The sequence below is a fragment of the Carassius carassius genome, chromosome 16 (genome assembly GCF_963082965.1).
Source record: "Carassius carassius chromosome 16, fCarCar2.1, whole genome shotgun sequence".
Taxonomy (NCBI): Eukaryota; Metazoa; Chordata; class Actinopteri; order Cypriniformes; family Cyprinidae; genus Carassius; species Carassius carassius.
In genome coordinates, this window is record NC_081770.1 from 15,611,487 (window position 1) to 15,635,822 (window position 24,336).

At 34.6% G+C, this 24,336-nt stretch overlaps 3 protein-coding genes across 3 annotated transcripts in view; all 3 read right to left on the reverse strand.

Moving 5' to 3' along the window:
- Window positions 1–10,007, reverse strand: part of LOC132159681 (guanine nucleotide-binding protein G(o) subunit alpha-like) — a 32,805-nt gene extending 22,798 nt beyond the window's left edge. Inside the window, exons 1-3 of the mRNA XM_059569256.1 lie at window positions 9,779–10,007; window positions 8,097–8,188; window positions 379–471 (exon numbers count right to left, since the gene is read on the reverse strand). Of these exons, the coding sequence (XP_059425239.1) occupies window positions 379–471; window positions 8,097–8,188; window positions 9,779–9,908 (315 nt within the window). The 5' untranslated portion in view covers window positions 9,909–10,007. The remainder of the gene's footprint in view (window positions 1–378; window positions 472–8,096; window positions 8,189–9,778) is intronic.
- Window positions 10,008–12,172: 2,165 nt separating this feature from the next.
- On the reverse strand, window positions 12,173–19,635 carry LOC132159684 (ethanolamine-phosphate cytidylyltransferase-like). The gene is made up of 13 exons (XM_059569260.1): window positions 19,333–19,635; window positions 17,872–17,960; window positions 17,618–17,779; window positions 16,803–16,869; window positions 16,617–16,701; window positions 16,482–16,523; window positions 16,080–16,218; window positions 15,856–15,938; window positions 15,297–15,374; window positions 13,749–13,814; window positions 13,041–13,106; window positions 12,869–12,957; window positions 12,173–12,773 (listed from the first exon to the last, which is right to left on the reverse strand). Exons 1-13 carry the CDS (start codon window positions 19,443–19,445, stop codon window positions 12,659–12,661), a joined length of 1,194 nt encoding a protein of 397 aa, XP_059425243.1. The 5' UTR covers window positions 19,446–19,635; the 3' UTR covers window positions 12,173–12,658.
- Window positions 19,636–20,747: 1,112 nt separating this feature from the next.
- gcga (glucagon a) lies at window positions 20,748–23,676 on the reverse strand. The gene is made up of 6 exons (XM_059568684.1): window positions 23,502–23,676; window positions 23,293–23,416; window positions 22,940–23,095; window positions 22,002–22,118; window positions 21,395–21,538; window positions 20,748–21,262 (listed from the first exon to the last, which is right to left on the reverse strand). Exons 1-6 carry the CDS (start codon window positions 23,659–23,661, stop codon window positions 21,238–21,240), a joined length of 726 nt encoding a protein of 241 aa, XP_059424667.1. The 5' UTR covers window positions 23,662–23,676; the 3' UTR covers window positions 20,748–21,237.
- Window positions 23,677–24,336: the final 660 nt, after the last annotated feature.

The following is a 24,336-nucleotide window of genomic DNA, read 5'->3' on the forward strand; positions in this document are numbered from 1 at the left end:
ATCAACTCGTCTTAGTTAAGGGAAAAACATAGTTTAATATGAAAACACGGTGGAGTATCCCTTTAATGGGTGCACAATGAAGACATCCTCATCATCATCAACAACATTTTTAATTATTAACTACAGAGAGTTAATAATAATATTAATTGTAAAAACAACTCTTTTTATAAATACATTCCAAATATATCTGATAAATTATAAAAAGTGTAAAGACATACTAGTTAAATAATAATAATTGTTATTATTATTATTATTTTTGTTGTGGTTATATATTACAAAAAAAAAAAAATTAAATATCTTAGATAGTTAGAAATCCTAACTCTGGGTAATAAATAACTATATTGTTCAACAGAAGAAAGGAAAGGGTCTGGTTCAAACCTTGTTCTTGCTGTTAGTGAGGTTGATGCGAAGGATGCCCATTCCATGGAGGACAAACTTCATAGAGGTCAAGAGGTTATCCAACACCGCAGGCTGGAAACACAAAAGATAAATAAATCATAATCTCTTTTCATACAAGTAAGAACAAAGCATGATGATCACATTCTTATATTCATTTTATTAGTTCGAAGTTCTTTCTCTTCTGATTGGCAGGACTCATTGTGTTTGTACCTTGAAACGCAAATAACTTCCTAAAATAAGCACATTACCTACGAACCCTTGCAGTGATCTGTGACAGAACATAACAAGGCCATTTGCGTTTGCATCTAACCAAACAAATCTACTTCCTGTCACTGGGATGTTATGAATTTCTGCTTGATTGGTCCTTATTGTCTCACGTCCATCCAAATGACAGGAAGTGGCTTCACCAGGCACCATTACTGCGACAGACACCGCTGTGTGATGATCAAACGCTCGGCTGAAGTGCAATGCGATTGTGTGGTTATGAATTATGGAATGCTGATCATTTCTTTTTGGTCAGAACAATTCAAAGAAATGGGATTGATTTGTATAGTTTTTGAATCGCCATTTTCAAATTTTCTTTTTCATACCAAAACTGTTTAAACACATATTTGCAAGTGAAATAGGTTTTTCATTGTAAAAAAAAAAAAAAAAAAAAAAAAAAGGTAAAAAAAAAAAAGGACAATAAATGTATACAAATAAATATATGATAAATATACTAAATATTATAAATACTATATAAATATGATACTTAAATAAATATGATTGATAAATCTTTATAGAAATTTTAAATCAACTTGAAATGTGTGTTTGCAATATAAATATTAAAAGATATTAAAACAATTATTAGATAATAATAATAATAATGGTCTTTATTATTTATAATTTTTAAAAATATTTTTACAAATATTTTAATATTTTTGTTATATATTATTTAAAATTTACGATATTATACACAAACCACAAATATTAGATAATAATAAGAAGTATTATTTATTTACACACAAAATACTTTAAATATATAATATATAAATGTATAACAAAATTGTATAATAAAAACATAATTGAAGAGTTAAAATATAATAAAACTATCTAACTGTAATAGCAAGTATAAGACCTTTGTTATACAAATGAATAATCATTTAATGAAAGTACATTTCGAACATTTTGATTTCATTTCGACTTTTGACATAATTCACAAAATCAGTCCACGTGTGTGCCACCCAAAACCTTTCTTTTTTCACACTTTCAGCGCCCGTCCGCTCGTGTTGTGCTCAAATGCTCCCCCTTTCACCGCCCCTGACTCTGTGGCCAAAGCAAACACATTCCTGCCCTTTATTGAACAGCTTTTGTTTGCTGGGCTGTAGATCAGAGACACAGAACATTCCAGGGAAGAGCGAACGTGGAAAAGCCTTTCTGTGTTCACGAAGGGCTGTGGGCCCGGTTCGGATATATGATGCGCTTTTATCGACTTCCTGTTGTTGCAAACACACATAAAGTGCACTAGAGCGACGCAGGAGGTGAATCACACACTTTAGAACAATGAAACTATTCTTGTGGAAAGCGGTAAGAGCAAAGATGGCAGGGAGCTTCACAGAGGGATGTGTGTGTGTGTGTGTGTCTGTGTGTGTGAGTGAGTGAGTGAGTGAGTGAGTGAGTGAGTGAGTGAGTGAGTGAGAGATAAATCACACTCTTCATCTTTTATTTACTACTTAACACTTGTTAAGGTCTTAAAAACTAGCAGAAGAAATTGTTTAAAGTGACAGTTTAATGAAAGATTAAAAAATATAAAAAATTATTTTCTAAAAATAAGTTGGTTGATTATCTGAGATTAAAAATTATTAGATGTAAAACTTACATTTACAAAACTAAAAATAAAATTAGAAATGTTTTACATAAAAAACATAGTAAAACTATTAAAAAACTTTTTTGTTAATTGAAATAAAGCTGAAATAATATACAATTTAACTGAAATACAGAGCACATGTGATATAGAATATTTTTAAAGGTTTATGGTGCTTTTAGTCCATATTGGAGCTTGAAAGTCACAATACACTTTTACTGAATGGAAAAAGAAGCTTACATAATCCTCAAAATATCTTATTTCTGTGTGTGTGTGTGTGTGTTCCTTGAAACTAAGAAAAGTGACAGGTTTGGCTTGGATGAGTAAATAATTATAGAAAGTAAATTTTTTGTTGAACCATTCTAGGAATTCTAGGAATCCATGGTTTCTTTTCAGGGATTTGAGTTATAGAACTTACATACATCAATGTACAACAAATTCTAGAACTCCAAGCATCTATGAGCTCAACAGAATCTTGTCAAAGACAGTACTGTACCTTCTACAATAACTATGTTTGGGTCAAGCTCAAATTCTAGACCACCGACAACGCCACTCCAAAGTCTCCTATTAATCCTTGATGTCACGTTTGTAAAAGGAGAGCTTGCCACTTCATCAAAGAAAGAGTCAGAGGGAGGTCGAGGAAATGAAAGCATGAAACCCAGCTGCGAGTTTTGTGAAGTCTAGCCATAAAAAAAAGAGCCACCAGATGGACACACTAGATAAAACACTGTAATGTAACATTTATCATTTTGTGTGTATATGTGTGAACATCTCCTATATGTGTAATCTTTATTAATGTAACAATATAAAGTACAATTCAAAAGTTTAGGCATCAGCAAAACGTGTTTCAAACAAATTTTATTCTTTTAAACTTTCTATTTACAAAAGAATCCTGAAAAAAAGTAGTTACGGCTTCCACAGAAATTTTATGCATTTTATGCAATGAGAAATGTTTGTCATGTTGACTTTAGGCTAAAGTTGCAGCTTTGGGAGAACAAGGAGAAATGGAGAGATGGTGTCAAGATAAGAAATAAAAAAGAAGGAAACAGGAAAGACAACTTGACTTCCTGTGGGTTAGAGAGACCGCGGTGTGGTTAAAGACCACAGCGACAGTTTAGTACAATGGTGAGCAAAAAGAAAGGATTAAGAAAAAGACACTCCTGCGACATTCAGGTCAGGGCAAGTCCCTTCTTTTTACCTGTAACACATAACATTTTCACTTGCATTTATGATTCACACACAGCACAGTTCACCCCACCCTTCCCTGGCCTCCCACTTACAGTCGATGGTCCGCCCTTGTGCGACACGACATCCAAGTCAACCAAGGCCAGTCTGATTACAGACTATGCTTATGTCTGCAAGCATGTGTACAATATAAAACTAGCCATAATTATGGGTCTGTACAAACATATGCATGTGTGAGCAAAAGCGTGACCTTTTATGAACCCATCCAACAAAAACTAGGGAAGCAGTAACTGGACTTTTGAACATTAGAAACATAGAAACGCTGTGACTGGCCATATTTGAAGAGAAAATGCGCATAGAAGAGGTCAGCATAAAAATTATGGTCTAGCTTGCAAAAATATTTTAATTTGCATCAAACTTTCATGGACCGAAATCAGAGCCTTGAGGTATCCCAAACTCAAGACATGACTCAAACTTGGCTAGTCTGTGTTTACTATAAAATTAGGCTATTGTAGGTTATCCTGTGGTTTTTGGGCAATGTTTATTTTGTGTCTAGAACAATGGGAAAAGTTAGCTTAGTGCTATTATGGGACATTACTTTTTTTTTTCTTCCATTTCACAAACAGATAGAAACCGCTGTTGTGTTGAATTATTAACTAGAATGGTGCAAAATACAAACATTGTGCTTCTAGTCAAAAAAGTTTCATGCCACAGTGACTGGCACAAACTATGCAGTGACATGGCTAAAGTTAATCAAATCTAGAGATCACATTCTTCACACGTAATGTCATTTAGTTCAATGCCTACAGCACGAATCAACAGTTTGGCAAATCACTAAAATTTTGCCACATTTACAATGGTTTGACATTCAAAAAAAAACTTTGAGTAAAAACTGTACAGACAAAGCATTTATTGATATGCCTAAAATCTTTGTTAAATTAACATCTCACAATAAGTAGGACAATGACAGTCATCAATCTCTGAACTCCTATTTTTCAACGAAGAACCCTAAGGAGTAATTTCAGTTTAGAATGTACATGAAACTCTATCCACATGACAGCAGAGGCTGCGTATGCAGCTAGAGTGTCATTTTATGAAACAAGTTCCTTTTGCATTTTGGAAAGATAATATTTTGAAGTACATATCTGAAGACAGTCTAATCACTGTCTATTTAAAAATAAAGTCTTTAAGTATCAATGAATTAAGGGAAAACAAAAACTCACAGAATAAAATGATCCTGTTTAAATGCATATCTTTTAAAATATTAATATATAATTAAATATAATATTTTATAACTAATGTTTCTATTTTCTTAACTTTTATAAAGACCTTTTATATTTTAGGTGGCATTTTACACTGCTTAAAATTATTATTTTAATACAATGTTTATAATTCAGTTAAAAATATATTTCGATATACGATATACATCTCGATATCTTTACAGGAAAAATAACCCCCCAAAAACTACTTTTAAAACAAATATGCCAAATATTACATGTTTAGGGCCCTATGAAATGTTTTATTTTTTCTTCACCATATGTTTTATTATTATAGAATTTATCTAATTCTGTGTTTAAGCAGCTGTAATTATTTAAATGCATAAAACCAACTTAATTTGTTACATTTTTTTCTTAAAATAGCCTTATGTGAAATGTTATTTCCCCTCTGAAATTCTGTGTATTCACATTTTTCTGGTTATCAAATGAAGGCATAAAACATTCATTTAATTTATCTTTTTATTATTGAAAATTAAGCAAACTTTATTTTTTTTTAGTGACTCAGTGCAGTTCTGGAGATGTTCCTCATGTGTTCAGATCCTCATTTAATGAGAGGACAGAAGCTGAAATCAACGCGACTGTCACGCGCGCTTCCGGGTGTGTAATAAAATGAAGAAGCGCTTCTGCTCCATTCATTAACACAGACACGCAGAACATGCAGGATTCATATTTAAATAGACTTTTCCGGCCTAATATTTACAGATATCCATATCGCGATTTGATGTGAGTGCAATGACCTACTTTTGATTAATTCATTTAAAATTTGACAAATTCCGTGACATTCCACGTTAAACTGTAACTTCCGTTTTTATGACTGAATTCGGCGATTCCGTCCGCGTTTTCTGCATTGCGGAAATCATAGAGGCCCTACAGTAGACATCTGCCTGGTGTTCGCCCGACGCTATATAATGGAGCCAGTTGTCTATTTTTGATACTAGTACTGCAGCCTCCGGTCTGGTAGGGGACGCCGCCATGTTCAATGAGACAACACGCGAGGGGAGGGGGAACAAAATCAAGGAGGCGGGGGGCAAGCACAGCACAGAGAAGGCAAACAAGCAAAGTGGCGGAATCAGAATTAAATATAAACAATATATCGATATATACGATATGTCAAAATCCATATCGTGTTTAAAAAATATCTCGATATATTTTAAATATCGAGATATCACCCACCCCTAAATTCAGTATTAATAATTAGCTAGCTGTTGTCTTTTTGTATTGGTAAAAGTTGTGTACACAAACAGTACTTCTTACTTTGCTTCCTTCTCCCAAGCATCTGACTGTGCATTTTATTTCTGATGCATGACACTATACAATATCACAACATTCTCACCCACATTCCAATGACTTGTTTCATTTAAAGATAATGAAAGTTCTGCCGGCGAAAGATAGCACAGATGATTCCTTCCCAAAAAGCATGCTAACAGGTTCTTAAATTCATCACCCTGCCACTAAAAATCAGCTAGGTGGTTGCTTCATGACTAGTCATCTAGTTAACCATCCTGATGATCCCTTTGCATTCGGCTGGAGCTAATAGGCTGTCATTGAGGTTTTAAAGCATTCTCTGAGGGACTTCAAAACACCACTTGCATATTCTAAGTCCATCGATCTAATTCAAACTCACATGAAAGTGTAGCTTACACAAACAAACCCTGAGGGAAGGTTTAATGAAGAGGAAATGGTACAAAAAGTCTGTTTAACCCAAGCAAGCACACATGCAGATCTGCACCGGGCATTTCACAGGATATATGATAGACCTTCTGTTTTTTTTTTTTTTTTTTTTTTTTTTTTTTTTTTTTTAAATCAGCTGATTTATGAAACAACTGGAAAAAGATGTGACTAGAAAAATGTTTGCTAACAAATACTGGATGGACAGATTCCTGAATTCCAAAGGATCAAAGTGGCTTTTATTAAGTGTGAGGAAATTAAATACTGAGGGAAGTTTCAGTAAGGTAGCATTCTCTCAAAAACATTAGTTAGCATTTTTTTTGTACATTCTGCAGCCATCATGGACATCAGTCAACAAACTCCTAGTACATTTATTTTAACCAAAAGGTAAAGTGTGTCATACAATAGCATAGGTTTGTAGTAAATGTAGGCAAGCAGTGTTTAAATCACATCTTAGAGTTCGGGATACAGCAAGGCTCCGTATTTGGCCCAACAAAGTTTGATGAAGTCAAAATAAAAAGTCTTTATTTTTGCACGCTGAACTGTAAAGTCTATATATAGCGATACAATAAACCTTTGTAGCCTCATACTAATGTTTTGTCCATTGAATTTCAAGCAAAGTATAACAAGTTTGTCATATATATACGGTGTTATTAAATTACTTTATTCATACTTGCCAATCCCTAGCCTAGGGTCTTTTAGTAAACTGAAGAAGGGGATTGAATAACACTACTATTGTTGTTGCCAAAAATGACGTTTCAGAAAAAAAACTGCAGTTTTAACGATAACAGGGTAGATGATGGCGGGGAGTCGTGGCCTAATGGTTAGAGAGTCGGACTCCCAATCGAAAGGTTGTGAGTTCGAGTCCTGGGCCGGCAGGAATTGTGGGTGGGGGGAGTGCATGTACAGTGCTCTCTCCACCCTCAATACCACGACTTAGGTGCCCTTGAGCAAGGCATCGAACCCCCAACTGCTCCCCGGGCGCCGCAGCATAAATGGCTGCCCACTGCTCCGGGTGTGTGCTCACAGTGTGTGTGTGTGTTCACTGCTCTGTGTGTGTGCATTTCGGATGGGTTAAATGCAGAGCACAAATTCTGAGTATGGGTCACCATACTTGGCTGAATGTCACTTCACTTCACATGATCATGTTGAGAACACAGCTGGCTGCAGTTTATTATGAATGAGCAAATCAATCACTTTTCTGTTCCCATGACGATAAGACGTACATGGACCACAGGTTACTCTAATGGAGCCAGATTGCACTGCACCTTTACTATGTTGCCATGGTAACATTTGTGAGTGACCGGTCAAAAAAGGTTGGCAATGAGACTATAGAGGAAGTGCACACTGGCTGTCGAACAAACTATAGAGAAAATGTTCTTGGAAGTCTGCAATTTTTAATGGTTTAAAAACCTAAAAACTTTTCTGTGTTTCATGTTTCCATATTTTTCCTTCCCCCTTCCGCCTTCTCTTCCAAACAGAACAAAAAACATGCTGAGGCAAGATCCAGTCTTCCACTGAACTGAGGTCTTGTTTCACAGCTGAACCAATGACCCCTTAAACTTTTAATAATCCCCAAACACACACAGTGGCTTGATTTCCCAGATGACAGAGGAAGTACAGAGCACACAGACAAAGTATAGCACAGAACAAATGTTAAACTATTAAATGCAATTAACCTCTTGCATGCGAGTTTGTGAAAACAACATCATAAAATGTCTTACCTTAAAACTGGCTAGCTCTTGTTTGGTGAATCCATGACTGTGGATAATCTTCATCTGTTTGACCAGCGTACTTTTCCCACTTTCAGCAGCACCTACATCAAAATAGGTCAGTAAACATTACTAATCAATCATTTAGTTTACAATTTTAACAACAGAACCTACAAATGGTACAGCCCTCCTATATTAACCCAAGATAAATGTCTGGTTCCAGAGTACAGTTTTCACAGTTCATAAATCAACTCTGAAGTTCAAACCTACAACCTTTCAGTTACCAGCCCAGATGTGAGGATCAAACCTGCAACCCTTCAGATATGAGTCAAGAATTGAGTTTGGAACTCTTTTAGTTACCTGCACAAATACGAAATTAAAACCAACAGCCATTAAATCATTAGCCCAGATGAGAGGTTCAAACTCAAAACTTTACTGTTACCTGGACAAATATGAAATTTGAACCCACAACCTTTCAATTACCGGCCCAGATCTGAGGTTCGAACCGAGAACTGTCCCGATACCTGAACAAATCTGACATTTTAACTCAGAATGCTTCAATTACTTCCACAAATGTCAAATTTATTTCAAACCCACAACCTTTAAATTACTAGACCAGATATGAGGTTCAAACCTGTCATGCTTTAGATAGGAGTTAAGGTTTGAGGTTGGAACTCAGAACCTTTTAGTTACCTGCACATATGCGAAATTTGAACCTACAACCTTTCAATTATTAGCCTTGAAGTGTGGTTCGAACCAAGAACTTTAAAGCTACCTGTACAAATTTGAAATTCAAACCCACAACCTTTCAATTACCACAGTTCTGAGGTTAGAATTGACAACTGTCCAGTTACCTGCACAAATCCGATGTTTATACACAGAATGGTTCAATTACCATGCACAAAAGTGAAATTCAAACCCCCAATCTTTAAGTTACAAGCCCGGATCTAAGGTTCAAACTTTCAAGTTACCTTGACAAATATCAAAATTAAACCCAGAATGGTTCAGTTACCTTCACAAATATCGAATTCAAACCCAGAAGGGTTCAGTTACCTGCACAAATATGAAATTCAAACCAGCACAGATCTTATATGAAGCTAATGCCTTGCAGATATCAGTCCATTTCTCATTTTCAAACCCACAAATTTTCACTTAACTGCACACATCTGATATTTTAAAGCAACAACCTTCCATTTCACTGACCAGACTCAAGGTCCAACCCAGCAACCTTTTAGTTTCAACCCATAACTGAGACTTGAACCTACAACCTTTTTTACATATAAGCTAAAACTTCAGATCTGGGCATAACATAATATTTTGGGGTTTGCTGGAGGTACAAGCCCTAATATGTTGTTACAAGCCCAAGTCTGAAGTTTAAATCTCTGCACAAATCTGAGGTTCAAACCTACAACCTGTAGGTAGGTTTTCAACCAAATCTGGGGTTTAAACCTACATTCTTAGAGTTACCAGCACAGATCGGCTATTTAGACAGATAACTTTCAATTACAAGTCCAAATCTGTTGCTGAACCAATAAATTTGGTTTCAAACCCACAATCATTTAGTTAAAAATAAACTAAAGTACCCAAAATTATGTTTTTAATGCACATGCAGGCATATGTAAACATCAAACCCCATGTTATTTCGACTAAAAGAAATAGGTAGATGAACAAAAATCTGGATGGGACCTTCTTACCCAGCATGAGGATCTTCACCAGGTTCATCTCTCTCTTGGCATACTCGTACAGATCTCTGTCTATCTGCGAGCTGTGGATCTTCGCCTTCTTACCCTCCTCTGTCACCTCTGAGCCCAGACACAGACCCATACCCAGAAATCATAGCTAAAGATCCAGCAGAAATCCCAACATCACGGATGGAACCGGTGAGGAACGTTCAAAGTCGCGTAAAAACATCCCGACGAGATCCCCCCGGATAGTGCGTAAAATGACACCAAAGTCAATTGCGCGTGTTTTTGGAAAGATCTGATTCCAAATCGAAGAGAGAGAGAGAGAGAGAGAGAGAGAGAGAGAGAGAGAGAGCCTGGGATGGTCCGATCGTAAAGGAGGAAAGAGAAAAAAGTTTCAAATCCGCCTGTTCCCGGTTAATTTCGTCGGGCTCAACACTCGTGCTGGCTCGGGATCATCGTGTCCATTGAGATCTCACGCAAACACTGTCAGACGCCGCGCAAACACTCAAAATCCACAACACAGCTCTACCTGTTCATTACGCGCAAACTAAATGGTGTGTGTTGCCTACAGAGCGTCTCTTTTGGGGGTGTCCGCTTTCTTTAGGAAGGAAGTGACGTGATGTTTGTGGAACTTGTCACCTGAGATGGGTTTTGTTCAAGCGCTGTGCGAGAGTTGCTGCTGGCAGTCCGTGTAACTCATTATACAATGAAATTAAATAAAGCAAAATAAATTAATTAATTGAGATTTTATATAAAATCTGAAAAAACTGAATAAAGTAAAAACGTTAAAAGTAATTACAACCAAACAACAACAAACACCATAAAACAGCTACAAAGTAAACAATTAAATATAAAACCTTTTTTTTATTAAATTAATAAAAATTCTATAAAATATTATGGCATATTGCATAGTAAGTTTAGTATCATTTAAATATTGATCTAATTTAATCTTGATATAATAGACTACAACAAAATCTAAAAGATGGAATCAGCCAAAAAAAATACCCTTATCAAGTATCATCTTAAATAAACAATAAAACACTTTTTTTTAATTAATAATTATAAACATTTTCTTTATACAATAAGTGACCACGTAAATGCAAACCTGCCTTAAAATTAAGTTTAAAATGTTTGTATTTAAATGTCAATTTAGTATCACTGATATATAATCTTCACATTGAATAAATAAAATAATTAGATTTTTATGCGCTTAATGGAATAATGGTCAGAGCAAACCGTTTTTCATACATTTTTATTGCAATTTAAATTGCAATTAATGGAAGTGTTTTGATGGCTTACGGTTTATTATGCATGGGACGGTAAATAATAGACTGTCTGAAGACATTAACACCACATTCAGAATTGGTCACTCAACATTTCTGCAATGTAAAAACAGTCTCAACCTAAAAGTGCAGGAAATGTTACAAACTAAAAACATGCTGCAATTGCAAGGTGCTTTGACATTCATTAAACAAAAACAGACAACAAACCGCATAAAACAAGATAAAAGTACATATGAGATAAAAGCAAGTTTGACTTTTAATAATCATCTTAGTTTAGAGACAGATGTTTGTAAAGATTATTTGTTAGATGTTAAAATTAATTAAAGCGTGACATCAATCACCTGAGGTCAAAGAGTCTTTGGCTGTGACTTTGATCATGTCACAACAAACAAAGTTAAGAAAGTGAAAATAAAAGTGGTAAAACAGAGTAAAATGCCAGATAGGTGACTGTGGACAGTGTATGAAACAAAACTTCAGAGATTAGTTCTGAGATTTTTTTTCAAGAAGATGATGAGAAAGGTAAAACCACAACAGCACCACTAGAATAAAAAATGCCAGGGCTAAACGTTAAAAATGGCAAGGATGACATTTCACCACAAAAAAAAAGTATATATATATATATATATATATATATATATATGATTTAAATTTTTCTTTTCCTTTTTTTAGCATTGTGATACTATCTTGACAATTTTTTTATTTTTCCATAAGCCCATTTGTGAAAATCTCACTACCAAAATGGAAAAAAGAACAATAATAATAATAATTTAAAAAAAAAAGGATAAAATATATTAAAGTTGTAAAGTATTCATATATAATGTATAGTACATCCTTAATTTATACATATCTATTAAAACATACTATAAAGAGAATATAATAAGAATCACTTCTAAAAACAATGAGAACTGCAAATAAAAAATAAAATAAGAAGATAAATATCCAGATATATTATGGTAATGAGAATACAGATGGAAATTAAATAAATAAAAATAATATCACAATGCAAATAAAAAGCCTTAATAGTCCTAAAACAAGAACAATTCTTTATAAAAAAAAAATTATAATAATAATTTTGATTTTGGGGTAAAATGTCACCTGGATATATTTCCATGACAAAAAAAATATAAAACAAATAATAATAATAAAATCCCAACATAAAATCCTAATAAGCTAACATGCATACAGCTAGTATGCATGCTATTGTAGTCAACATCAAGTGTTTCTTCACAAAGCGTTTCTCTGCTCAACTACAAATTTGTGCGGATGGATTACCAATTCAAAAACCACCAAAATGACATAATCCTCCCATAACCTTCATACAAAATGCAAAATTAGCTGCTGAATGTTTTTCAGTGTTCTTCCCATTCAGAGAGAATGTCTTCGAACCCATTTTTATAGGTATCATAAAACTTCTCCGCACATAACAAAGTGCTTTTGTCATTAAACAAGAGTCATGCAATTAAAAAAAACGTCTGTGTTCCTCCATGTCCACTTAAAAGCATCTTCAGCTCAGGCATTTTGTTCGTTCGGGGTGTTTATATAACAGTCCGGGGTTAATTTTGGTTCTATGATGAAGCCCTTGATTTGTTCAGTTTGGACAGTTCGGTTAATTATTCGTTAGAGCCGCCTCGGTCTTCAGTGAATCCTCTTTATGCTTCAAAGCCTCAATCACAGCCATCTCTTTAGCTTCCTTCTTCTGGTTCCTGGCCTCAAACTGCAACCTACCGGGACAAAGAGAGACACGGCTCATTTGCATACGTTCGTTACATTTCACATGAGCAATGTTTTCACGTTTTGCTCGTATTGTCCCACAAACCTGTTCTCAATGATTCTCTGCACGATGTCGTCGGTGGTCAGATTGTTGCTACTGTCCAGGACACGGAAAATGCCTCTCTTCCTCGACTCCTGCAAAGAGACACAATGGGTAAAAATGGGTTTTTATGGAAGAGAAGATCACAGAGAGATGAATATTAGGAGACTTTACTCACGGTGTAAGGGTCTGTCCCATCTGTGTCAGGAAACACTTCGGTTTTCCCATGACACACCAGATCTACCTACAACCAGAAAAAATGTACAAGTTAAACAAAATTAGAGTGAAATGTTTTTAAGCTTTTACATTTTGGTTTCTGTTTAATAAGCTTATCTGCCAAATGATTCATTTATTTTTATTTTTTTAAAGAAAGATAAGTAGAGGATAAGCATTTATATCTCTATTTAAGCTCTATTTATTATTTTTTAGTTAAGCAAAAAACAAAACCCATAAAAGCGTCCAATATATTGATAATGTCCCCAATATAGTGTGCGTCCTTGGTATTTTTCCCATCAGGACAGAGAAAATGTCCCAAGCACTCTTTTTAGTTAAACTATAATGCATGGTTGAACTCTCTGTAACTGCTTGAGGGTTTGTGGTTAAAGAGGCGAGCAGTAAATCTCTAGATTGTTCCTGAAGCAAGACAACACAGAATTGCTGAAATAGTGTTCAGTCACTAAAGCCTTTGAATCTGGCTGCTGTCCCAGAGCTGTACACACACACACAGCTTTATATCTCAATAACGTAGTGTGTGAATCACACAAACTACATTCTCTTCACACTCAAAGCCTCTTATTGTGTTATTGTGTCTGGAAGCGGGTTACACCAAAACTAGATTTTTATTCTCTACAGTGAATGACCAATGTGTTCTGGTTTAGTACTGTACCTTAAAGTGATCCAGAAGATCTTTTCCTACTGTGTACGGAGCTCCGATCACAACTTCTGACACATACTGAAGTAAAAAAGAATCACAAGACCGTTATCTAAAGCCTAAATGGAAGACTCCAGTAGATTCTTAAAGCTTTACCGTTCTAAACTGTAAACTTCTTCAATATGTATTTTTTAGGTTCTAAGTTCTTCAACCTTTAGGTTCTAAGTTATTTCACCTCATTAAGTTCTCCAGTTCTCCAAGTTCTTGAGTTTCTAATTTCAAATGTACATTTTCAGAATTCTCTAAGTTCTAAAGTTCTCCACTATCTAAGTTCTATGTTCTTTAACTTTTAAGTTCCCAGAGTTCTCCTAGCACACACCTTTCTCCAGCACTTTCTCTCTAGCACTTTAAGTTCCCTTTATTTTACGTTCCAAATTTTTCTAGCAATTCTAATTTCCTTCATTTGTAAATTATCATTCTCTAAATTCTACATTGCCTAGGTTCTACATTCTCTAACTTACATTTTTTTTACTTTTCAGACTTCTCCAAGCTCACAAAGTTCTCCAGTTCTTTAAGTTCCTTAAGTTTTACATTCTTCACATTTTTGTAGATCTAATTTCTTTAAGTTCTACATTAAGTTATAAAGTTCTACATTGTCTAGGTTCTACGATCACTGTCTTTTAATTTCATTAAGTTTTAAGTTCTCAGGGTTCTACAAATTCAAAGTTCTGCAAGTTCTCCAGGTTTCATATTCTTTCTGTTCTCGAAGTTCTAAACTTTATGTTCGCATTGTTCTCAGTTCACCATGTTCCTCAAGTTCTACAATTCTATAGATCCCCAAGTTCAAAGTTCTTGGTTCAAACGTTCTAAAACTTTCCAAATCAGCCAAAGTTCTAAATCTTAAAGCCAAATGAAACCTCCCAACATTCAGCAGTTTTCATAAAGGAATGCACGTGTGGTTTGCACTGATATTACAGTATTTGGGGAGGTCTGGAGTTTGTTTTGTGTGGGTTCTGTCTGAATGTTTCAGAACGTTTAGGTATGCTGGTATGTGCCTGATCCATGAGAGTTTGTGTGCAGAGGATGAATGAGAGGGTTTGTAAACTTGAAGATGGTTTGGATTAGCTCAAAACGTGAGATTTTTAATTGGTGTCTAATAAGTATGCAGTACAAATGTACTTTCAACACTGCTTGTGATGTCTGTTCTCTTGACCTTGAGATGTTTCTTAATGTTTCTGTCCAGTTTTTTCCCCCATACTCTCTTTTTTGTACTATATAACTCCCTATCTCTGAATACAATGGCCCATTGTTCTTAAACAAGAGTGTCAAGAATACAAAAGCAACTTGAAATGTCCAACATAATAAAACAGGATTGAAGGAGACATTACGCACAATCCAAAGAAATGACTGGAGGAGGCAGTAATTTATGCAAAATGCTAAGAAAAGATTGGAGGAGATTTGTCTTTTATGCAAACTACCAATACATTATCAAAGGCAGCGGTAAGTTTGGTGCACGTTTATGCAAAACACAAAAATGACTTGAGGCATACGTTTTGCACTTACTCTGCAAGCCAACACACTCAAAGTTCTCTCATGAATATTCATGATGGGGTAGTTCTTTCCTTTGTAGCGGTTCACTTCCTACGAAAAAATTAAACAAATACAATTCATAAACATAATAACATTTACTAAGCATTAAAATGGCACACTAGTCACTAATACAATTACAGACCAACTAAGATGCACTTAAGATGCACTTTCAGTCAACAATTTAGTCATTTTAAAACTATTCACACTTCTAATTTAGTAGCTTGTAGTAGTAATACAACATGTAGTAACCATACCTGTAATGTGTATGGTATTTCTCATTTTAGGGAACTTAAACACATGTTTCCCTGAGGCATAGAAGTTCAAAAACTGTGTAAAACTGGTTTGCATGTCGTCATGCTGAAGATGTGACTTTGAACTTCCTTTATGGTTCACCTGAGGTTTTCTGTCTGATCAAAGTTTATCACAAGAATTAAAAGCAGCTTGTCATAGCAAATTTGGCCCTTTCGAAAATCAGCGTGAGGGAGGAGAGGTCTGTAAAATCTCGTAAATCATTTGTTTTTTTGAAACACACCTGGTCAAAGTGCAGTCCGACAATGACGTAAGGTTTCTCTGCTTGTTTGTGAACAGTCTCGAGGAAATCCACGTGACCGATGTCTATACAGGTCATATAGTCAAGGCCAAAACAAAAGCATAACAGGAGTTCCCCAACCTTAAACTGAAATTTTCATGACTTTTCCTAGCTTTCTAGATGTCTTCAGAAGCAAAGTGTGGAGTGGTATGTGTCTAAAAGGATACGGAAGAGGTCGAAGGCTCCGGCCACATAAATAATTGTGTCTTCCGGCTGTGGTTCTTTTCCTGAAGCGAACTGAATGATCTTCTGAGACGTCTGCAGGAACTGAGAGACACCAGTCCAAGGGCTGTGCCCTTTAGGACCCTGAGGAGAAAAGATACATCAGAAATTTTTACATTTGCAAATGCCAGAATATTCAAATGAATAACATGTATAAGTTTTTTTCCTCATACACCACATAGAAAGTTCAAGTTATGTACAGTATGTTCCCCAACTGGAATTCAAAGCAACATATAGTTGGAAATAATGTAGGTAAGCCCTGACCTCTAATGGTCAAAGCTGTATATGACCGCAAATTACAATATATTATTAAAAATATGAATCAGCACATAAGCAGATCAACGCACCTTCCCAAAGTTATCTGTGTGGAGCTGGTAGGCTGCATTATCCTGTGAGAGAGAGGAGAATATGAATTGGGGACTGACAGAAAATCTTTAAGTAATGCTTATCTGCACACACAATTAACGATAGAGTCTACTCACAATGTTACTGTGATGCGATTTCGTTAACAGGAGCATACGACCCACTAGGTCTGTCGTAGACACTCCTTGTGTGCGTTTACATTCCCTGTTGATGAAAAAAACACACATGCCAACCATTACACACACCCTTGGGTCAAAATTTTGTGGTGTGCCACAGGTGTATGTCAGAGGCCCATTGGTCTTTACCTGTATCGACCCATTCTCTTCACTTCGTCGTATGTATCTTTCCCGTCCACGGTCAATGTGATGTCATCTAGCAAAAGATGTGATATTATTATGATTCAATTAAATTTTGGTACAATTTTAACTATTTTAATTTTAACTTAATGAAAGAAGCATATAATCTAAACAAGGTTATTCCTTCGATGTACAAACCACTATGCCGACACAACAAGGAAGGGTGATAAGTAACAAGATAACTGTGACTAAAAGATTTAAATAATTTCTGACAAATTATACAAATATTTACAGCCACTCAGAATCCATCCTGAATTAAGGAAACTGAGCATTTAAAAAAAACTGCATCACGTACTTATAATAGACAGAACGTTATCATCCATTGGTGTGAACACTAATATAATTGTTACAATTTTTATAGCTATTGTTCTTGTTGTTAATGGGTCTTTAAACTCTAAAAATATTTGTTGTTTAGAAAAAGTCATGAATATGACATCACAATCATTATTACATTAGCATAAGGCCCCATTTGTTAATTTTTGTACTAATGCGGTAATGTCATGAAATTAATATTATATTTAACACATAATGCCTATTCAGTAACTAAAGCTGACCTGACATACCAACTAATGTGCATGTTATGAGTGAAAAGGAACAGTAAGAAAAGGAACTGTAATAAAAACATAGGCTGTTCAATTCTAAAAATCAGAACCAGGATGAATATGGTTATGAAAAACTAAATTCTAACCATTTGGGAATAAAATTAAATATACTTTAAAGTTATTAAAATGTATTGTCTAAAAGTGCCTAAATGATCCCCTCACCTCCGTGTACGCAGAAATCACAGTTGTACTTGTCCAGAGTCTCCAGTGTAGTAACATACGGTGCCCCCTCAACAATCTCATCCACCCACTTAGTGGCCCGTATCATTTTATAACGCTCGGCCTGCGTGAAGACTGGTGGACCCTTGTGCTTGGCGATTTCCTCTGAACGTGAAAGAAAAACAAATATATGATAATTTTTTTCAGTTTGTATATTACAGTGCCTTTATGTGAATGTCTGAAATTGTTATGCATACCGTCTGTATGAACTCCTACTACGAGATAATCTCCCATCGCTTTAGCCTGTCGTAATTGGTTAGAGTGACCGTAGTGCACCATGTCATAGCTGTGGAGACACACGTGGACTTTAGATACAGGGTCCTTCGTTTAAAGAACCCACAAAGGTTATGTAATGAATAACTGCTTTCATAGCAGTTCAATAAAAGGCTGTACACACAGCTGTAGAAAGAGACAGGTGGGTTATCTAACCACCACAAGCCCTTTCCCCTAGTAATATCATTAGTTGGGTCGATAGGATTACATGGGGATATAATCTCCCATTTCATTTCCCATGAGCCTTTGCTGAACACCACACTCCACACTAGGTGTTATTTATAACTGCAGTTACTCCATCACTCAAAATTGAATGCTAGGGTTAAATGAATTGGAGGAATATCATATCATTTCTACACCTTTGTGAACTATTAACATAGGTATGAGAAACGGGTCACATGAGTTCTCAGAAATCACCTGACACAAAAACCTTTGAACCTGCACTGCAGTATGTTGGTATTTATTTGTATACAATCATAACATTTACTCATTTAAATTAGCTTTAATTACATTATCAGTTTTAATTTTAGTAATTGAGAGTTTGTCACTTAAAAATGCATCTATAAAGCTTTAATCAAATTTTATTTCAGTTGTAGTTTTAGTATTTTTTTTTCAAGTCGTTGGCAGAATTTCTTCTTTTCATCAAATATTTGTTTTATTTCTGTTTTAATGTACTTACTGAAACAGACACTTTTTAATTATGAAATATCAAACGTCTGATAATGCTTTAAACTACACTACTACACTAACAGAAAGTACTATGGGATTGGATTCATGGACAGTTGTAAACTATGATAATACCATGATTTTGAACATGCATACTTTTAAAATGCCATGCTGTACCAAATAAATATCATGGTTCTTTAAAATTTAAATTAAATGTATGCATTTAGCAGACGCTTTTATCCAAAGCGACTTACTAATGCACTATTCAGTCTATCAATTTTTACCTATCGTGTGTTCGCAGGGAATCGAACCCCCAACCTTGCGCTTGATAGCGCAATGCTGTACCAATCTTAAATATAATACTCATTCAGTCCCATGGAAACTATCAAAGTAACACAGTATAGCAGTCTGACTTTCTGTAGTGACAGCATGTTGTTGCACATGTACTGTACTAATACCATGTTCTTTTTGTTGTTGTTGTTTTTCAAATCCAACGTAAAAACAGTGACTGAGGCAACTGTTAATTAATTAATTAATACGATGTGACGCTATAATCAAATCATGGTGCCGATAAGTAAACTTAACGTTACTTTTGTATCCCGAGGTTCTTCCAAGACTGTCATAGTACGACAAACATGATACTTTTTGTTGGAAATTATAAAGTACGATTTTTTCTGTTTATTTGCTGTAGAGATGCAGTGTTCACTTTGAGCACTCACCATCCGTCACACCACACCCGGATCACCCGCTTCCTCTTCTCCGGGCTATGGCTGGACGAGCTCGGCTCTCCCTGGTCCTCCTCCTCCTCCGCGTGGATTCCGTTCCGGATCATGTTTTGAGCGAGTCTCGGAGCAGACGTTATAAACGGCTGGAACACGACTGTGTTGTTATGAATGACACCCGGCCGCAGCTCCGCGTCCTTCAAGAAGCCTAACGTTAGCTAGAGAATGTGCGCAACGTTGATGACGCAACACGAGAACAGCACGCGTCCTTACGATGCCCCGCCCCTTTGGGAAGTGACGTTGTGCGAGTGTCGCGGGATTTCCTTGCAACAAGTGAAAAGAAATGATCAACTCCCATGAACGAAAAAAATAAAACAGTGTATATCTTTAACAAGTGTTTGAGTTTCGTTATGTACGCTATAAACTGTACAAGATAGTGTTGGAAATTTTAACATAATATTTTTCGTCTTTTCCATATTCCTTTAAAGAAATATCTCAGATTGTCTTTTTTCTAATTAACTTCAAATAAATAAATAAACATTCTCTTAAATATTGCAACGTTATTATGTTTCATGGTATAATGAACAAAAATAAACAGCAGCTTTTATTAAAATGTTTAATAGCTTATAACTAGTTTTTGAATTTAAATACAGACAATTTAAATTGCTCAGTATATATTGAAGTGGTGGTAATTTATTTCAGTAATATTATTTCTGTTGAATATTTAGTTACTTGAAATTGCAAAGAAAAATATTATATAACTAGTTAATTTACTTCAGTAATAATAATAATAATATATATATATATATATATATATATATATATATATATATATATATATATATATATATATATATATATATATATATATATATATTCTTAAATAATTTATTTTTCCTTCTTTCTTTCTTTCATTCCAGATGTTATGCTCGGGCCATATATATATATATATATTATACATTTTTTTCTTGAGTATTTTTATATTATTTATATTTATTTTCTTTCTATTTTTTTATCAATTCCAAAGAAAAAATACTGTAGTTAATTCAGTTATAATATATATTTTCTTTCATCTCAGACACACACATATATTTGAAAATATTTTTATATTCATTTAAAAAATATGTTATTTCTTATATTTGTTTCTGATCAATTGCAGAGAAAAAAAGATCTTTGAGAAGATTTTTGATACTTAACATTAGTATTCAACTATTTAAACCAATATGAGCATATTTATGTCATAATAGTTGGCAAAGTTGGCAAAATCTAAACAAACGAAAATGCATGTTGTTTATATATAAAAAATCATTAGCAAGTTTATTTTACTTATATTAAATATAGGAATCTTGCTTATTTCAGAAATGTAACTATTGTTTTATTATAACCATAAAATCCTTACATAAATATATAAAAAAACTTGTCAGTTTTTCTTATGGTTTGCACATATAAATAAACTGAATCTGCTAAAGCATTTATTGTTACAGACATCCTTTAGGTGGCGCTATAACACAACAAAAGGGTACAACAACAGGCTCGGGTGAAATATGAAAAGGTTTGTTTTGCAGAGCAAGACACCATTTCTATGGCACTTTTATACAGTGGTTGCACACGTAAAATTTCACCTTTTTTTTTTTTACCTGAGTGTTTAGTGCATTCACCTGAGTTTGTTTTTATCGCACACATAGAAAATAGTTCAAAACTATAACTTACATGATGTTCTTTAACACTAAGGGAAAATAAATAACATCCACAGTGCTCAGAAGTTTTAAAAAATAACAATAAAATAAAATGTCTTTAGATTTTTCCATTTTGCCTGTTTGCGATATGGCTTTCATTCATTTTGATGATCGAATCCCCTTCAGGATCCAAATTGAAGCTCTTGCAGGGAAGCCCTCTGGTTCCTCATTGATTTCCGCCACGTTTGCCACTAGAGAAGACAATAACCACACAAAACTTCCTTCAGATACACCCATATTTTCTTCTTGTACTGATTAGCATTCATAATATTAATATCTTTAGCATATCTGTGTTGTTAGCCACAAGAGAGGGCTTTCTTTACCTTGTCCCTGACGTCTTTGAGTTCATCACCCATTGTAAATACTCCTTGGCAGCGATGCTGTCCAAGACCTTGTTGACGTCACTGGTGAAACTGCCGTCTACATGCCTCCTGTGTGGCAAATTTGCACCTCTGGTGTCTGCGAGACTGCACATATGCGATAAACATCTTGTTAGCATGTGCACATGACACTTTTTCAAAGTTTAAACTAATTTTAGAAGCAGTTTAGCACAGTTTAGTTTTAGCATGTAGCCCGTTAGGTTTGGGAAAAAGTTTATAGTATTATTTTTGTTCTGTTTTGTTACAATTAGCTTTTTTGCGGGGTTTTTAAGTGTTTGTTTGATTAGCACAGAAGCAGAAGACATTAGCAGAGAAAGATAACCAGAAGCACACAGCCTGGATTCAGCGCTGTTTATTAGCATTAGCATTTGGCAGTGAGGTTGGACAGGGTGCGTTAGAAAAGAAACGGATGCTGGGCAGGAGAAAGCGTGATGAAGCAGTCAGCTGTTAGGCTAGTTTTCTCTCTCGCACACTCGTTCTATTTTTTTATTTTCATCTCTTTCACACTCTCTAAGGCACTGAAGGTGGGACTAGAAGCGCAGGGGCCTACTCTTGCTTTGGCTGTCCGGATTTTAGCCAGGCCACAAACTTCTGGGCCGCCTGGTCCCGCAGGAAGGAGCTGATGTCGCTGGTGTAGGTTCCCTCAGCATGACGTTTGGCCGAACCACTGGAGGAAAAAAAGAGAGTTTGTGTGAGAAATAATTCATGCAATGTGTGAACTTGAGCTTGAGTTTCTAAATCTATTATTAATATTATTATTGCTATTATTATATAATGAATATAATTGTATATACATATTTATAAAAATCATAATAAATATAATTTTTGTAAATAAAAAGCTATTCTAAAAATAAAATCATAAAATTAAATATAATATTCATATAATTATTGCATTATTTACATAATTATTGAATTATATAGTTTAATTTTTGTATAATATTCTAAATAAAATATTATAAAACTATGTAACATACATACAGTATTATATAAATATTAATAAACAGAACTGATATTGTAATATTGTTTGTGTACATTTTACCATATTTACATACGGTTTTTCTATACAGTATATTCATATATGTGTATGTGTGTGTCCTAAACATTGTATATTGTTTTACAATTGTACTTATATAATTATATATTTTATTTTTATATTATACATAAATAAATACATGGAAGTACAATATACAAAACAGAAAAATATACTAAACTGATTATTTATGTATATATATATATATATATATATATTATAAATTAGATAATTGTGCATTATTATATATACATATAATTTTTAAGTATATACAGTGTATGTTATATATTTTGTTTCATTCTTATTTTATTTGATACATTTTGATACATTCTATTAAAAAACTAAGAATGTTTTTTGACTTGATTTGTAAATATGTCAAATTTTTCTTCTTTTACACCAAATGTTGGATCATTTTTTACATTTTTTAATACTTCTGTGCATACTGTGATTGTACATACCCGTTGCTCTTCGAGTTCATGAGCCACTCAACAAAATCTTGCGCTCTCCTGGTCTCCAAGTATTTGCTGTAGTCGTTGGAGAAAGTTCCCTCAGAATGTCTCTTCGCGGTGGTGAATCCCTGACCTCTCGCCAGAAGACCTTCTACTGTCTCTGTGCTGCACACCAGAAAATATACGAGTGTTACATTACGGATACTGAACAAAACAATGTCCACACGTCCAAATAAAAAGTCCTCAAACAGCTAAAAAGTAAAACTTTCATGTGTACTAGGAAAGTATCTTCAGATTAGTTATTCATTGCTCAGAAACAAACTATAAAGGACATGAAACACCATAAAAACCATTTCTCCAACCTTGTGTTGTCGTCTTGCAGTGGGATGCAGATGCTGTTTTGTACAAAGAGGAGCAGAAGAAGACCAACGAGATATTGGGCGCCTTTCATTTTGAGAGCTTCTTTCTGTTCTGAACACACGCGTTCTGTAAAAATGAGAGAAAATACATTTTTGTAACCAACCGAACATCTAGGAGGCTTTGGGTCTCTCACTGAGGTCCTTTAACTCACCAATGGATGGAAGAGTTGAGTGTGTTTGGATCTTCTCCTCGCTCTTCTCCTGCTGGTTTCGTGGCCTCTTCTCAATGGTCTGGATCTTATATAGTGGGTCCAGGTGGGCCGTCCCGTCTCGGCAGCCCACACACACGCATACATGTGCGTTCAGATTCATTAGTGTCAGTCCATTACCCGCTCTGGATGAAACCGCTCATGTTTGCTTAAAGAGAGAGATGTGCTAAAGTACCTCCAGATAAGTGCCGTCCTGGAGGTGTGAGACAGCAGGATGGAGGCTTTCGCAAATAAACCCAGGGGAAAATAACGCACCAAGTGCTACTGTAGGCGAAAATCAAGAGGGGATATGGATAGTCTGTCCATGAGAACGTGACGAACTGACTTTTCATGTGTTTTTTAGTTTTAGTACAAATGATTCTTGTGTCCAACCCTGGATGCTTTGTGTGGTTTGATTAACAAAAATCTTTCATTGCAATATTTATATGCAATATTAATATGGCAATGACAACTCTATGTAAAAAAAAAAAAAGAAAAGAAAAGAAAAAGTGTTGGACAAAGTTTCATCATATATAAAAAAATACCAGAAAGCATTTTGAGGTGCTAGAATTTGATTACAATATCATATTTTCATATGTTTGTTGTTTTAATAAACAACAAATTTATTTTGTTGAAAACAGTACAAGTTGTTGTGCATCAATAATAAACTTAAACTGAAACTAAGTGTTAAATATAAAAAAATGCTATTAATAAGTTTTTTTTAACAGTAAAGAATGACTACTTTTACTAAAGAAATGTTAGTTTTTTAGTGATTTTAAATATTTTAAAAGAGAAACGA

Bases quoted from the DNA above. Each gene is read 5' to 3' on its own strand.
- gcga (XM_059568684.1), bottom strand. From the start codon at position 23,661: ATGAATCTGAACGCACATGTATGCGTGTGTGTGGGCTGCCGAGACGGG. The intron at 23,096-23,292 runs GTTGGAGAAATG...TCTGGTGTGCAG, and splicing joins CTGCAAGACGACAACACAAG to CACAGAGACAGTAGAAGGTC. The intron at 21,263-21,394 runs GTAAAGAAAGCC...TGTCTTCTCTAG, and splicing joins TCAAAGACGTCAGGGACAAG to TGGCAAACGTGGCGGAAATC.
- LOC132159684 (XM_059569260.1), bottom strand. From the start codon at position 19,445: ATGATCCGGAACGGAATCCACGCGGAGGAGGAGGAGGACCAGGGAGAG. The intron at 17,780-17,871 runs GTATGCATAACA...TTTCACGTTCAG, and splicing joins AGTAGGAGTTCATACAGACG to AGGAAATCGCCAAGCACAAG. The intron at 16,219-16,481 runs GTGCGTTGATCT...TTTTCTCCTCAG, and splicing joins ACACAGATAACTTTGGGAAG to GGTCCTAAAGGGCACAGCCC.